Source organism: Notechis scutatus, chromosome 3, assembly GCF_049901735.1.
Source record: "Notechis scutatus isolate UNSWTSFEM ecotype Mainland chromosome 3, rNotScu1.2, whole genome shotgun sequence".
In the NCBI taxonomy this organism is placed as follows: Eukaryota; Metazoa; Chordata; class Lepidosauria; order Squamata; family Elapidae; genus Notechis; species Notechis scutatus.
Window position 1 is genome coordinate 43,650,694 of NC_142011.1, and position 15,807 is coordinate 43,666,500.

Genomic DNA, 15,807 nt, shown 5'->3' on the forward strand with positions numbered 1-15,807 from the left:
ACTGCCCCTGATTTCTCAATTGCTTCTTAGCTATCAGTTATGCTTTCCTCAATTAAATAGCATATTAGTTTTGATATGTAAATGGAAAAAAGAACAGTAGTAAAGTGATAGCAGACATTTTTCCTACACCAATTGTGATAAATGTAATACTGAATCCCAAAAATTTAACACTAAATTTAAATTAGAATACATTAGGAAGTTTCATCTTTCTCAGTTATACGATTTCTTATTCAAATATGCATCACAGTTGCAGCTTTTTAAAAATAAGTATGCATCAATGTTTAGGATGTATATGATATGTAATCTAGGTGCCACAGTGTTGGATCTATATTGAATCATAGAAAATCTGAGACATTATCTAAAGTTTCATAAAACACTGTCTTTTTGCCTTTCTCTAGGGTAAAAATCTGTGTCCACCTGCATCGGGTGGAGCAAAGCTGAATTATACTGTTCTGATTGGAGAAACTCCCTGCACTGTCACCATCTCTGAGACACAATTACTTTGTGAACCTCCAAATCTCACCGGGCAACACAAAGTTATGGTGAGCTTCAAGAATGAAGATTTTTCTCTCCACCTTTTGTTTTTTCTACTTTTCAAATGTCAGAGTTGACTCCCATTCCCAAACTAGCTCTCATTCCAGGAGTGGAAGGAAAAAAACTTATCTGATTAAAAAGAAGATAAAAATCTGCAATATCACCAATTTCCTCAAAGTGTAATGTCTTTATTTGCAGTTCACAAGTGTTTTTTATTCAGGACCAGGATAAAAATTGCTCAAATAAATGCATGAATCTGATCATATGATAGATAGACCAAGGGGCTAATTAACTACCATCACTTTACACATGTAAATATACAGTATCATAAAGAAATATGTTTTGAAATTTTAAAATATTTTCACCATCATGTATTTGTCACTTGTGCATGCATACACCTATTCTTCAAGCACACACTGGCACAGTATGAATTTTGCATGAAGCTATATAAAACAATAATAGTTACAGCAGCTGTAACTCTGAACTGCTCATTGGCAAACACAAAACCCTGCAGCCGTTGAAAGACAAAAAGAGCTGTCCCACCTTTGAGCCTAATTACTTTTATTGTGGCAAGAGCTTTGGTAGGCAGCAGAGCATCTCAGTGGGTGCAGAAGTCTCCAGCATACCACATCTCAGTTCATGCTGATGGAAGCTATAGTTGAAGGCAAGATCAGCTTGCTTCCAGATCTGTAAGAGAAAATTATCCTGGATATTTTACAAAACAAATGATAATATGTCTTTTATTTGTGAGATGTACTGTATATCCCATCTCTTCTCTAATAACTTAAGCAATTCCCAAATGTGAGATAAGATGGACTGAAAAAAGTAACCTGCTTAAAACACTTCATTCATTCATTCATTCATTCATTCATTCATTCATTCATTCATTCATTCATTTATGGCTAACAATAGTCTAGAAGTCTTCCCACTTCTATGCTAAGACCTTAAGCACCAAATCACACAAGGAAAAAACAAAAGCTGAAGAATATTAGTAGTATTGCTACATATCTTTTTTGAGGGGCGGGTCTCCAGTACCAAAGATATCAGCAGATCCAAATGGTCTCACCTTCATGCTGGCTCATTTTAATGATGGCTTACATGCAGTTCTCTTTGTTTTTAGGATGGTAGATATTTATGACAAATAGTAAGTATGGGTTTAAAAAATAAAGTCTATCCCAAGCTGAGCTAAACTGTGATGACCTCTTGGACAGATTTGTATTGTTTCCTTAGCAATATGGAAGTGGTTTGTTGTGGTCTTCTCCTGGAAAGTTTAATTTCTAATTTGGACTTGTGAGTGAATAGGCTTCATTTCAATAGCTGTTCTTATTTCAGTAGAAATGTTAGAAGAGATGATGCACAACTGGCACTGAAGTGTGCTGTAGAGATACATCAGGAATATATGGTTATTTGCTACCAAAGGCTGTGCTATGCCATGTGTATTCTACTTGCTTAAGCACATATTCATTCACACCATTTACATTCAATGCAGCATTGTTGTGAGGGGCATACTCATCATGTTCTCAATGATTTGGAGATTGCTAGTTTCCTCTTTACCATCAATATAGTCAAGAGCCATGGGTAAACTGTTTCTTTACAGCCACTTCTGGCATTGCACATTTGCAGGTGAATATTTTTCTTGAGTTAGTGAACTGTCTGCTTTTAAAGCTGTGAGGATTTTACAAGAATTGTCCTTTTTTAAGAATCCATTTGAAGTCATTCCATATCACCAAAATGATGTCCATTTGTGATCAATTACATATTTTTTTCTGCTTTTGCCCCAGTAGTCTTGACTTTAGCAAAATGCTATTTTGAACATGCCTGGTGTTACTTTATAAAGCACTGGGAGCACTGGGAAATTAATGCAGCAGCTTTCTCCATATGAGACACTATCATCTGTACACAACATAAATGGAGATTAGGCAGGCAATCTCTGAAAATTTAGCACAGCTTGTGTGAAGCTTTGAGTACTACTGATAATTTTCTCCAGATTTACCTTCTAAACTGAACTGAATCAAAATATAACAAAAGGGTACATTTATTATATCAAGTTTCCCTTCTCATAAGATGAAACTGATGAAGCCAAAAGCATAATTAAGTCCATATATTGACATATTAAGATGTATACAATACTGAAAAAACAGAAAAAGACTAAATTATGAAATCTGGGTCAGTTTTCACATCATTTGCAATACTATGATTTATATAACGTAAGCACTTGTACCAAACACCTATAAAGTGCCCACCAGTTTATTCTTTGGCAGGCCTAACTATCTCTCCTAGTCTTGCTCTTCCATTTATTCTTTTGTTCTTTCCTTGCCTTCTATACTTTCCCTTTATGTTCTTGTCAATGAAATTCTTATTCTCATATATTCATGGTTTATAAAAGAAAGCTGAAATCTTATGTTATGAAAGTCAAGTGAAGTTATCATGTAATCAAAAGAATGTGGGAAATAGTGCAAGGATAACTGATATGTTGTAACCCAAAGGCTTTGCTGTATTTCAAGAAGGATATGGCCTTTCTTTCTATGGGGATGTTACTTGCAAGGTCTTATCTACAACTTAGCAAATGAGAAGCATTTTATGACTTTTAAAAGCAATTTTAGCATTTTGGGAATTATTTTCAGAACCATAGTAATATGTCAGACTCCAGTGCGTAAAACTATATGTTTCTTTTTTTAAAAAAAAAAAAAGTCAACTACTGGACAAAAATTAACATCCAAGTGTTAACTCCTAAGTAAACAAATGGAAAAACATATACAAGAGAAGTATTCTTTTTCATTGCCAGTCCTATTCTCAGCTTCTTTAGTAATAGATTTGTTGGTACAAATGTCATATTTCCAAGTGACTGTTTTTATTCCAAAGTAATCTTTATACATATTGTAATGTAATTCATCTTCTCATTGACTTTGTTTGATGGTTAGGTGCATGTAGGTGGCATCGTTTTCTCACCTGGCTCAGTGAATGTGATCTCAGACAGCCTGCTGACTTTGCCAGCTATTGTCAGTATTGCAGCAGGAGGCAGTCTTCTTCTCATCATAGTCATCATAGTCCTCATTGCCTACAAGCGCAAGTCTCGTGAAAATGATCTCACACTCAAGAGACTTCAGATGCAGATGGACAACCTCGAGTCTCGGGTAGCCCTTGAATGCAAAGAAGGTCAGTATCACTCCCTAATTTCAAATCAGATATCCAGTAAAATATGCCATCCATTCAGGCTTGGGACTACTTGGTTTTATTGTTTCTGAATATTATTTGTATGTGAAAGAAAGTGAGTCATGGAAACCAGTTATAGGAGACAGAAACCATCAAAAACACAAAGGGAGTGTTTAAATTTTTAACACAAGAAAAATGCTGCCAATTTTGCTGTAAAATGTCCAAAATATTATAGTATAATAATATAATACAATGCATGACAAATTGCTGGTATGTTCATTTTAATGTTTCAGATTGATTATATCATCTGAGCTGATTAGCTCCTGACCATTGTAAAGTTAACTTCTAAAGATCTATTGCTATTCATCCTCTCTTGGTTAGTCATAAAATAGGTTCTGAAGAATGTTACTTCGTGCATACATGTGTAAAATAAAACAGTCATAATTATGCCAATACATGCATGCTCACACTACATGCACATACACACAGATAGACAGATGGACAGACACAAGCATGCTTAATGGACAACTGTTTAGCATCTAAGCTCTTCATTTAGTTAGGAGTTGTGGTGGCACAGGGGTTAAAATGCAGTATTCAAGCTAAACTCTGCCCACAGCCTGGAGTTCGATCCTAATTGGCTCAAGTTTGACTCCCCCTTGCATTCTTCCAAGGTTAATAAAATGAGGACCCAGATTGTTGGGGGGCAATATGCTGACTTGTAAAATGCTCAGTACTGTAAAGCACTATGGAGCGGTATGTAAGTCTAAGTAGTATTATTATTGCTACTTCGTTCCTATTATCAGTTAAGTATAGCTTTGACAAATGGCCATGTCCTTTAATTCCTTATTACCTTTTATTAACCCAGTAAGAATTATCACGTAGTACATATCTGTCTCAATATCAAAGAATAAATCCATTTCAGTCACAGTACTTCACCTATATAGATCTTCATAAAGGCATATATAATTTCTTTTTTTCTTTCTTTCTTTCTTTCTTTCTTTCTTTCTTTCTTTCTTTCTTTCTTTCTTTCTTTCTTTCTTTCTTTCTTTCTTTCTTTCTTTCTTTCTTTCTTTCTTCTCTTCATTCTCATTAACATATACAGTACACACAACTCTGGTTTGCCTAACATAACTTTTCTCCATTCATTGACTATATTTCCAGTAGTGAGCAGTCCAAGTGTAGTTTCCATGGTAACTGCCTTCTGCTTAACCTATTTCCTTTGATCCAGTATGAATTTAACAGGGCTTGAGCCCCTCATACAGCTGTCAAATAAACATTTGGTCAATCTCTCTCAAACACACATATAGTTGTAAAATGCCCTCTTTTACAGCCAGAGAAGCTTGGATTTTTTTCCCATGAGTGTCTGTATGTGTCGGAAGACAGTAACAAGTATATTGAATGCAGAGACATCCTTTGCTTGACTAATGTGTGGAGAACAGGATTAGCACTTGATCCTATTTCAGCAAGATGTATAAAATTTGTCAGTGCCAGGTCATTAGGCTTGGCAATCTGTGGATCTATTTCTGAAGGCATTTCATGGGGAAGTTAAGGAAAGCCGGGATTCTTTGCAGTCACAAAGTGCTGGAACCAGGCGGCAAAATAATTTGTACATTTTGCTGTAAAAATAAAAAAGCTTAGAATATGAAATGCTGTTACAGGCACCTGGCTGGCAAAAAAAAAAAAAGCAGATCAACTTGTTGAAATGCAGACAGCATAAAGCAAAGGCAGATAGAAGGTAAATTGAGCTGACTGATTTGCCGTAGATAAGCACAGACTGAAAAGTCTCAATTATTTAACTACAGCATCAAACAAAAGGTCCTTTTGCCTATTGCCTTTATGAATTTGCTGAAACAGCTCTTCTGGCTATTGGGATGTGTCACTACCTTTTGATGGATTAGATAGTGTAACTCATATACACGTTTATCCCAAGACAGACAGAGTTTCCTCCCCCTCCCTCCCCCCTCCCTCTCTCTCTCTCTCTCTGAATAGCGTGGTGTTTAGAGCATCTTCTAAACAGACTGGCAAGGTCTGTTTTCAGCTGGTATCTACATTATTGCCAGGGGTATTTGGGCAAAAATCCTGCCTACCTCAAAATGTAAGAGTGATATGAACTAGGAAACCTCTGCTGGTTCAGGACATCACTCAGATTAACAAATTCTACCCCAGATATTGGGCCAGGATAATCTAACAATAAGTGGGTTACTGGGGAAAAAACATACATGGATGAGACAAGAAAATATGGAATTAATGGAATATTACTATTCCATATTGTTGATGGAATTGATATAATATTACAATGAGATGGTATATGGGAGGAAACTATGGATCCACACTAACTGAGAAACAGCTAGTTATCTAACACATCAACATAATGAAGAGGACGTTGCTCTCACAACTTCAGCTAGAACAAATACACATTACATCCCAGACTTAAGAAGACCCTGATGCACAACAAGATGTTCCACCAACACCTGAAGCTAAAATGTCACTGCTACTCGTTCCTTTATTGAACACAGCTTCTGACATGAGGCTGATATGATATATGTGGTATATGATAAACTCCAACGCTTTCCAAAAACAGCATCAGAGTCCTCTGTCCAGAAGAGTGCAGTGCTAGGAGAGCTAAGATACTGTGCGAGAACCCCTCAAACTCCCAGGCTTCTCACACACACACACACACACACACAGAGAGAGAGAGAGAGAGAGAGACACACACACACACACTCACACAGCAAGATTTTAACATTCCATTTAGCAGGTTAATTTTCATAGGGCTATGATGTCTCCAGCACAATATATTAGAAGGGTGAAATGTGATAAACTGCCATGTCTGCACAGTATTTGTACAGATCTTCATCTTGAGAAGAAGCAATTGGACAAGTGTTATGTGTGCTATCCTTATACACATTTCACTAATGTTACAATTGGACTATATCAGTTTCCATGCCCCACCCCCACTTTGTACTTCTGTTAAGTCTGTGGATCTTGTTACAGTTTTGAATCTCAGTTAATTTTCTTCCCTGACCCTAGATGAGCTATAAAACATGAGGATAGTTTCCTTCTGCCAGCTACATCAAAAGGACATGAGGAGTAGAGAGGATTGAGTAAGTGAGAAAGTAAAAAAGCCACACAAACTGATTTAAAAATAGGATCTTTATTTTTATCTAGTGCCTTCCAAGGCATTTTCAGTGCTTACATACACGGTGTGAACAGAATACAAATTAGGAAGTGTGTTTTGTTTCAGCATCTGTTCTTTGCATTGTGCTCTTTCTCTCATACTGAGGAAGTGGCTCCCTGCTTCAGGGCATGTCTTGGTGACACAGAGAGATCTGCAGTAAACGAGCTTCCTGAGTTGGCTCATTTGTAGTCCCTGATTGTTTGTACCTCAGCCTCCATTCCCAGAGCTGGTCTCTTGATTGCCTGTCTTTCTCACTCCCTTTCCCTAATAGCTTTTGCAGAGCTGCAGACAGACATCAATGAGTTAACCAGTGACCTGGACCGCTCAGGGATCCCATATCTTGATTATCGCACATATGCCATGAGAGTCCTCTTCCCTGGCATTGAAGATCACCCTGTCCTGCGTGAACTAGAGGTAATGGAGTAGCTGTATGTTCTCTCTATCTCAGTCTCATCAAGTAACTGGTGATGTTCCACAGGTCTCTTCTGAGAAGCTCGATTAAAACCCACACAGCCGGGAAAGCACCTTTCCACCTCCCATGCTGAATCTTATTAGAAGAGTTGGGATAACCACAATGAACACTGACATTCATTATAACATAAGCCTTGCATTTGATGTGTATTTACACACAGTTTGTTTTCTTTTGATTGCCTTTGTGTAGCTGCTGCCCTGGCATTTTTTCTTCCTTTCTCTATTGCTAAAACTCCATGACTAGTCCTCCATGACCAACAGCAAAAGAGCTGCATTTATTACTGATGACTGGCTAAATTCTCTTTGAATTCTCCCTTTGTGAAAAAAAAGTCAAAGGGGAACTTGGGAAATCCATTCTCTGGTTTGCCTAGGGGAATAAGCCTCCCGTTTTGCAAAGGAGCTTTTCTGCATCTTGTCCTCCACTTGGCAAAGCTTTTGTGCAAGAGAAAGACCTTGGTCACATCACTTCAGCTTTGTCTATATTGTAAGCTGAATTGACTAAGTATATCACCAGGCATCCCAATTTTGAGGGAAGGTTTTTTTTTCATGTTGTTAAAGCAATGGCAGGAGCAGATGGGACCCATTATTCAGTATAAAAATGCTGCTGCTGACATTTGACCATGGAAAAACAATGAAGGGGAAACTCCATCAGAAACATTTTTACACATTCATTACAAACACTGCATGTGTAAGAGTAATAACATGGGAATACCCATGCCTCAATAAGCTACTAGGGTGCCTTGTGAAAATAGTTTTTTTTTTTCATTTTTGCTGCTGATGGCTCCTGAAAAGACATTTCCCATTTCACAGCTCTCTTTGTTTGAAAAGCTAGAACACCTTATTTTCTCCTGATAGAAGCTGGAGCTCCTTAACTTCTCCAGTAAAAAATGATTGAATAATTTATTATGAAGCTCTAGTTTATTTTGACCATATGGCTTTCAAAGAAGGCATGCCTCATGGTAGAACAAATGCATCATCTGCATTATTTTAAGGAGAACTACAGTATCCTGCCTATTGTGGGTTGGTATGTTGATAATCATAGGAAGTCCTTCTGTAGGAGTATAATTAAAATAAACTGGGCAGGTACTCTAGTTCAAGTGGCAATATGTAATCCAAGGCTGTGGGATCAAAATTTAAGTACAAAAGCACTATTATATATATTTAGTTTAGTAAATTCATTTCACTTTTTTCTTCACTTCTTTTTGCAAAGATTTATGTTTTTGTATTTTAAAATTATTTAGGTTGCCATCAAATGAAGTTTGTTGCTTTCTTTATTTTTTAATATACATGCAAAGAAGAAATTAACTGAATTATTTATATGAGTATATCAAAATTATACCTGGGAATACTAGTGTTTACATCATCCATCACCCCTTGCTTTCTCTTGTACACGTAGAAAATAGGAAATAAAACTGGTGGTTGAAACTGATTTTCCCATTCCACAAAAAACTAGGATAATTATCAATGTGACACCAATTCCACTGCTGCTTAGTTATGTAATATAAATAAATTGAAAATATAAGTCAGTGCTAACTTTGTGTAAGAATTTTATTACTGTGAATTATAATGCATAACTTATATCCAGGACTATTGGAAAAGTGTGTTTATGTGTGCATATATAAGAGCTTCACAGTGGAGTGAGAATCTAAATCAGTACCTTGTCTATGTGAATGTCACTTCTGTGCAGTATCTCATAACGCAAGAGTATTTTGTTTTAAATGTACAGCAGTGACAATATAACATTATAATATAACAATAGTGACAATATAACATTGTAAAAAAATTACTCTCAAAACAGTTTTCCAATTTTAAATTATTTTAATTGAATATTTTAAAGAATTTCTAAACAAGCACAAAAATGAATTTGAAAATAATTAATAATAGAATACAAATGAGTAATCAAGGGATTTTTTAATGTCATGATGGTTATTGCTTTGTAATATATCATTAATGAGTTATAAATAGTTAAATATAATTTTATAAATTATGTCATGTTAAATGATTAAGAGTTGCTATTAAACTAAAAGTGAATACGTATCCAGAACGATGGTCAATACAATATAAATCATTCAATGGAATTATAGCTATAATAAATTCAGCTCATATTACTAAGAATCTATTCTGATTTAGGTATCTCATAAAGTTGAGATATGGATTCTAGGCATGGATAAAGCCAAATTTTGGATGTAGCATCAATCCATGTATTGTATTATAGTATTAATGTTTTCCAGTTTAGTTGATATATCTACCAGATTTACTTTTGGGGTACAAAGTTAACACTTTTGAAATTTTATAGGTCCAAGGGAATGGACAGCAGAACATTGAAAAAGCCCTCAAACTCTTTGCCCAGCTACTCAACAATAAGGTTTTTTTATTGACATTTATCCGTACCCTGGAATTACAGCGAAGTTTCTCCATGCGTGACCGTGGCAATGTGGCTTCCCTCATCATGACAGGACTTCAAGGAAAGCTAGAATATGCCACTGATGTCCTCAAGCAATTGTTGTCTGACCTGATTGAGAAGAACCTGGAGAACAAAAACCACCCTAAGTTGCTCCTACGCAGGTAAGAATGGAAAATGTGGAACTTTGCACAAGAAGACTGTAGTTTCAGAGCAAAAGTGGTCATTTACTGTAAATATGAGCTTTGGGGTGAGGATGTGATTGCTCCCTCATATTTATTATCAAGCATAATTTTGAAAGGATATCTATGAAGTGCTACAAGATTCTATGAGGTTACTATTTCAGTTTGCATCTAGGAAATCTTATGCTTAGTTAAAATACTTGATATTCCTGCCACTGTTCTTCTTTCCCATAAACTCTTCCAAAATTAGAATTTGACTGATGGTTTTTGTTGTCCAAGAGAAGATAAAAAGGATAGTTCAACTGTAAATCTAACATTTCAGAGTGAACAGAGCAAAGCTACAGTAGTAACTTATATTAGAGCTGACCAGCAGGGAACAGGCAGGTGCTATACACCTCAATATTATAGTTATTGTAGATAGTCATTTAGTTAACCTAGAAAATTCATCTGTTCAGCTTTTGTGAAAAGTTAATACTATGGATCAGGCATGTTACACATAAATAAGTGAATTTAATGAATTTAATGAAGAGCTGTGATGGCACAATGGTTAGAATGCAGTATTTCAAGCTAATTATGTTGACTACCAGCAGTTTGATCCTGGCAAACTCAAGGTTGACTCAGCTTTCCATCCTTCCAAGGTTAGTAAAATGAGGACCCATATTGTTGGGAACAATATGCTGACTCTGTAAACTGCTTAGAGAGGGCTATAAAGTACTGTGAACAGATATATAAATCTAAATGCCAGCTTCCCTTAATAGATATTTGGCATACAGCCTTGTCTCATTCTTTTGCCAACCTGAAACCAGACTCTTTCAGTGTTTTCTTATCCATACAGTGATATCCTGACCTGGGTATAAATTTTTCAAGAGGGCAGTGAGTTATTCTGAGATTCCCATTTTCTGAGCACTTTCTATAATTTGACATTATCAACACAAATATACGATATTAATCTCCCCTAATCATGCTATCTCTGAAGTTTCTAAGAATTTGAATGAGATAATCTATTGAGAGAGAAATATGTTTTTCCATCCAGAAACATTTCAGACTGATAACTTACCTACAGTTTATAAATGCAAACAAAAACATTTTTTTCAATACCTGTGATCTGACAATAAAGGGTAGGGAATTTTCTGTCTAGTAAGAACACCATACGCCTATGGGACTTTCTGCTTTTGTAATTGCTGTTTCATACCACCTTTGGTGCCTCAGAAATTGAGCTGGAGGTTTTTACAAGAGCTTTTCACCTGACCTACAGCAGAAAATTCTTGAAGGTTTCCCTGTTGTCAAGGAACAGCTCCACAAGGGGTGACCCTAGGTGACAGTAATAAGTAAAAATATGTGGTTTTGACAGTTTGACAATTTAAATGTATTGTTCAGCTTCAGCAAACTGACCGTGACCTGCAAGAACATTAACCATATTATTCTACATTTTCCAGATATCAGTTTTTTATTCCCAGTTCATTCCATATCTACCTTACCTGATATGTTGAGGTATATTAAGAGTCTGCCTTCCACCACCATTACTACCCTCCCCCAAAAAACCTAGTTATTATGCATGGATAAGTTATCAGAGAAGTCAATTAAGTCATGTTAAGATTTTTTTTTTTAAAGGACCTTACATGCATTTCAGCATACCCAATTCTTGCAAGCCATTAATACATTTTAAACCTTATATAGGTTCCTTTTTTGTTAAACAAAAGAGCTATGTATTGTAAAATCACTGAAGGTGGCATAATGTGTATGGTGGAAAGTTGTCCAGTTTCTCTTTTTCTCTCCGACATCCTATCTTTATGAGTGTGCAATGACCATTGCTTTTTTATCATCATACAGCTTGATGACTCCTACCTCTATTTACAGTGTCCTCCATTTCAGTTTGTAAGACAGCAGTAGAAAAAAACCAAAACCTTATAAAATGTATAGGGATATTGTGTGTTGCTATAGCGCTTCTCAGCTATTCAAGAGGGATGTAATGGAGGCAATCATTTTCTTTTATCCAATTGAAGACCCTGATATAACTACCCTTGAAATTATACACTAAAGTTAACACCTTGTTACTCGAGACAGGAACAGGAAATGAATTGGCTGTTCAAGCCACTGATGGAAAATTGCATTTTTCTTGAAGCCAAAAGCTCCATATATAGCACAACTGGGACATTACGCTACATTGGCCGCTGAGCCTTAAATCAGGGCACTTCTAGAGTATGTGAGGTGACTACCCCACTTTCCAAAATGCAAGTTTTTCCCCTCTCACATAAGAGGTAAAAGCACAGAAGAACCATCTGTCTCAGCAATGCCATGAAGTTACACAGGGCCTTAGGTCACAGGCATACTCAGATATTTGTCCCTACTCCTTATGGCCACTAATTCCACCTTTCCCCAGACTACTTCATCTTGTGTTAGGACTGTCAAAAGGAAGGGAACAAGATGAAGGACAAGTATACTGGAAAACATGTTTCCTCAGGAATTAGGAATGGACAGGAGATTAATCTGAAGGGAGATTCAGGTCAAGGATTCAGTACACCTAATTTATCTGAATTTCAGAAGGAACACAGTCCTTATGACAAAGCCATTTTGCATCATCTTATGTTGCTTTCATTTGCTTCACATAAAACAACAGCACATAGGATAATCTTTTCAATCAGCATTAAAGTTTTAGAATAATGATAACCCTAAAAGACAGTCTTTGTTCAGTAAACATAGTTCCTTTTACTCCAAGGAAAATTAACTCAGGGATATTTTTAAAAGTATATTTGCCAGGGCAAATAGCCGTGTGCTATGTAATACTCCCAGGTTTACTGCAGTGTGTTCTTGTCACTTTAAAGTCTGGTCACATTGTGATATGAGAAAGGTACAAATGGCACTAAAACAGAGCAAATGTTATTATTTGCTTAATAATAATCTTCTCCATACTAATAAATTAAGTTTAGCCCTGAGAGAAGGATTCCGATACTCATACAGGAATTGTAGATTTGCACAGAAAGTATAAGTAAGAATATCGTATGCATTTTAAAGAAATGTACATTAAGAATAATTTTTAAGATCACATTTTGAAGTTGCATTATATGGGGTTTTTTAGTGTTAATTATTTTACTATGGAAATAGGAACACTGAAGCATATTCTATTTTATCCCTTTTTTCCAAATATAAGAATATTTCCTATTTACCGTGATTCTCACAAAATAAGGCCGGGCCTTATTTTTCTTTGAGCCCTGAAAAAACGACTAGGACGTCTTTTGGGGGGTGAATTAATTCCCCCCCACACACACACACACCAGCGCTGTCTCGAACAACAGCATCTGAGTCGCTCCCGCTTTTCCCCTATCCCCGTAACAACAGGAAAAAAAAGATTTTGAGGTACCTGGGTGTGCCGCACACTGCATTTTGGTTTAATCCCGAGCAGCTGGGTGGGCGTGAGAAGAGCCGAGCAAGCGTCTCTGCTGCTGCTACCCTTGGTGCTCCAGCCTCGAGCTCTGCAAGTTTGCAAAAGTCCTGGTGCGCAGCCCGTTCCTGCATTCCAAGCACCCAGGCCGAGCTGCAGCTGTCCCTCTCTCGCCAGCACCGTCTCCAATAACAGCGGCAGCAGCGGCGGGAACTGTGGAAGTGTTTTAGCCGCTTCCCAGGTGGGGGAGCCACCTCCGTAACTTCCACAGTTCCCGCCGCTGCTGCCACTGTTATTGGAGGTGGCGCTGGCGAGAGAGGGACAACTGCAGCTCGGCCTGGGCGCTTGGAATGCAGGAACGGGCTGCGCACCGGGACTCTTGCAAATTTGCAGAGCCCGAGGCTGGAGCACCAAGTGTAGCAGCAGCAGAGACGCTCCCTTGGCTCTTCTCACGCCCACCCAGCCGCTCGGAATTAAACCAAAACGCAGCGCACAGCACTCCCAGATACCTCAAAATCTTTTTTTCCTGTTGTTACGGGGATGGGGGAAAAGCGGGAGCAACTCAGACGCTGTTGTTGGAGACGGTGCTGGCGAGAGAGGCGCCAGTACCAGTGGGAACTGTGGAAGCTACAGAGGCCTGAGAAGCAGCTGAAACACTGCTGGACATCCACACCGACGCCGCCCGCCTGCTGACCCGGGTAAGGGAGAGGTAAGGGAGCCCTCCGTGCTCCACCATGGTGTTAGGAGTGGCTGATGGTAAGGCGTAGCTGCCCGCAGGGCACTCCTAATGGCAAGTTCCCCCTGCCTCCCCCCCAATTTCGCATGTTTTAAACTAGGCCTAAATTTGGGGGGAGGGGCTTAATTTCATTTTATGCCTAGAAAACATGCTGGGTCTTCATATTGGGGGGCCCGTATTGTTGGAGAAACACGGTAGTACCGTATTTGCCGGCGTATAAGATGACTTTTTTGCCCTGAAAAACATGCCTCCAATTGGGGGTCGCCTTATATGCCGGGTCATCTTATACGCGGCAAATAGTAACTGGGAAGCACTGCGGCTGCCCGCGGCTGAGGCACTTTTGCGCACCGTGGAAACGAATCCCGTGAAGCCGAAAGGAGCAGCCAGCCTTCTCCCAGCTCCCAAGGAACGAGGCTCGCACCGCCCGAGCTCCGCTGAGGTATCCAGCTGGGGCTGTCAGGAGTTGTTACCGCTGGCGTGGCTCGCGCGGCTCCAGTCCCAGCGTTGCCTCGGGAAGGGAAAGGCAAAACCAGGAGCCGCTGCTGCCATTGCAAGCGCCGCCGCGGCTCTTCCTTTTTGCCTTTCCTTCCGAGGCAACGCCTCAAGTGCAAAAGTGGAAGGCGTGCGGAAGAGGGGGCGAGTATATAACAAACTATATTTTGAGTGGAAATGTTGGGGGTCGTCTTATACGCCGGGTCGCCTTATACGCCGGCATATACGGTACTTTAGTACTAACCCTAGAATTGAGGAAGTGTTCCCAAATAGAAAGATACAATGTAGTAGCAAGACAATCTTGTTGTGACATTGCTAACTCTGCAATTCTGCTAGGTTTGTCCTTTCCATCTGCCATGGAAATGCATCAGGGACATGAGTGGGCCCACAACAAACAGAAATGCAAATGATAATTAGACACAATAAACATCTGTTGAAATTTTCCACCAAAATATCCTTTGTGGTGTAAGAAGCTAAGCAATATAGTTTGGCTATTACTTGCTTAGAAATGTGACCTGTATATCTGTCTAGACTCTAGGTTAAACGGGATGTGAAAGTTACGAACAAATGACCAGTGGTGTTATCACAAACCAAGCTGGATAACTGAATTGTTTGCTTCAGTTTTGCCTCAGAACATATCTAATCCTACTCTCCCATTGCAAATTAAACTAAAAGTTCCAAGATTCATATTTATTTGTATTTTAAATGCCTGCTGAAGTCAGCAAAATAGTGCAATTTCAGAGCATTGCCAAAAGCAAAGTGCGTTCTTCCTATGTTTTTAAATTGTGGGCTACCTGATTCTGTGTGTAGTTTCTTTCTCTGGCCCTCCAGGCCTACTGCTCAAACATTGCAGAGATGAAATAGTATTAATTCCTCAGATCCAGACAGTTGCAATTTTAAATTGTAAACAGCAAATGTTGGTCTGTCTTGATGCAGAGTTATTAGGGTTTGAAGATTTTATTAGTGCACATGACAAAATGAGATCAATAGATCTACATTTCCCGTTCTAATGTGTGAGCTAGCAGTAGGCTTTAAACTGAAATTCTCATACAAGGAAATATAAAAGTGCTTGTAGTGTTGTATTCTGTTTTATATAATAATTTCTATCTTGCTTGGGAGGTGTTGGTTTTGTTATTGTTGTTTAATTTGCAAAGCCAACGAACTGCAAATTGCAACTCTGGACAACCTACACTGAATTATTTTCTTTTCAAAAAAAAAACCAGACAAATAAAGCAAAACAAAATTGCAATCAATCATTATCTCATTATAGATGGGCTCATT

At 38.2% G+C, this 15,807-nt stretch overlaps 1 protein-coding gene across 1 annotated transcript in view; it reads left to right on the forward strand.

Annotated features, from left to right (window-relative positions):
- PLXNA2 (plexin A2) overlaps positions 1-15,807 on the forward strand; it is a 492,988-nt gene that overhangs the window by 421,220 nt on the left and 55,961 nt on the right. The window contains exons 19-22 of the mRNA XM_026675200.2: positions 399-542; positions 3,456-3,690; positions 7,137-7,279; positions 9,633-9,901. Coding sequence (XP_026530985.1) covers positions 399-542; positions 3,456-3,690; positions 7,137-7,279; positions 9,633-9,901 — 791 coding nt within the window. The remainder of the gene's footprint in view (positions 1-398; positions 543-3,455; positions 3,691-7,136; positions 7,280-9,632; positions 9,902-15,807) is intronic.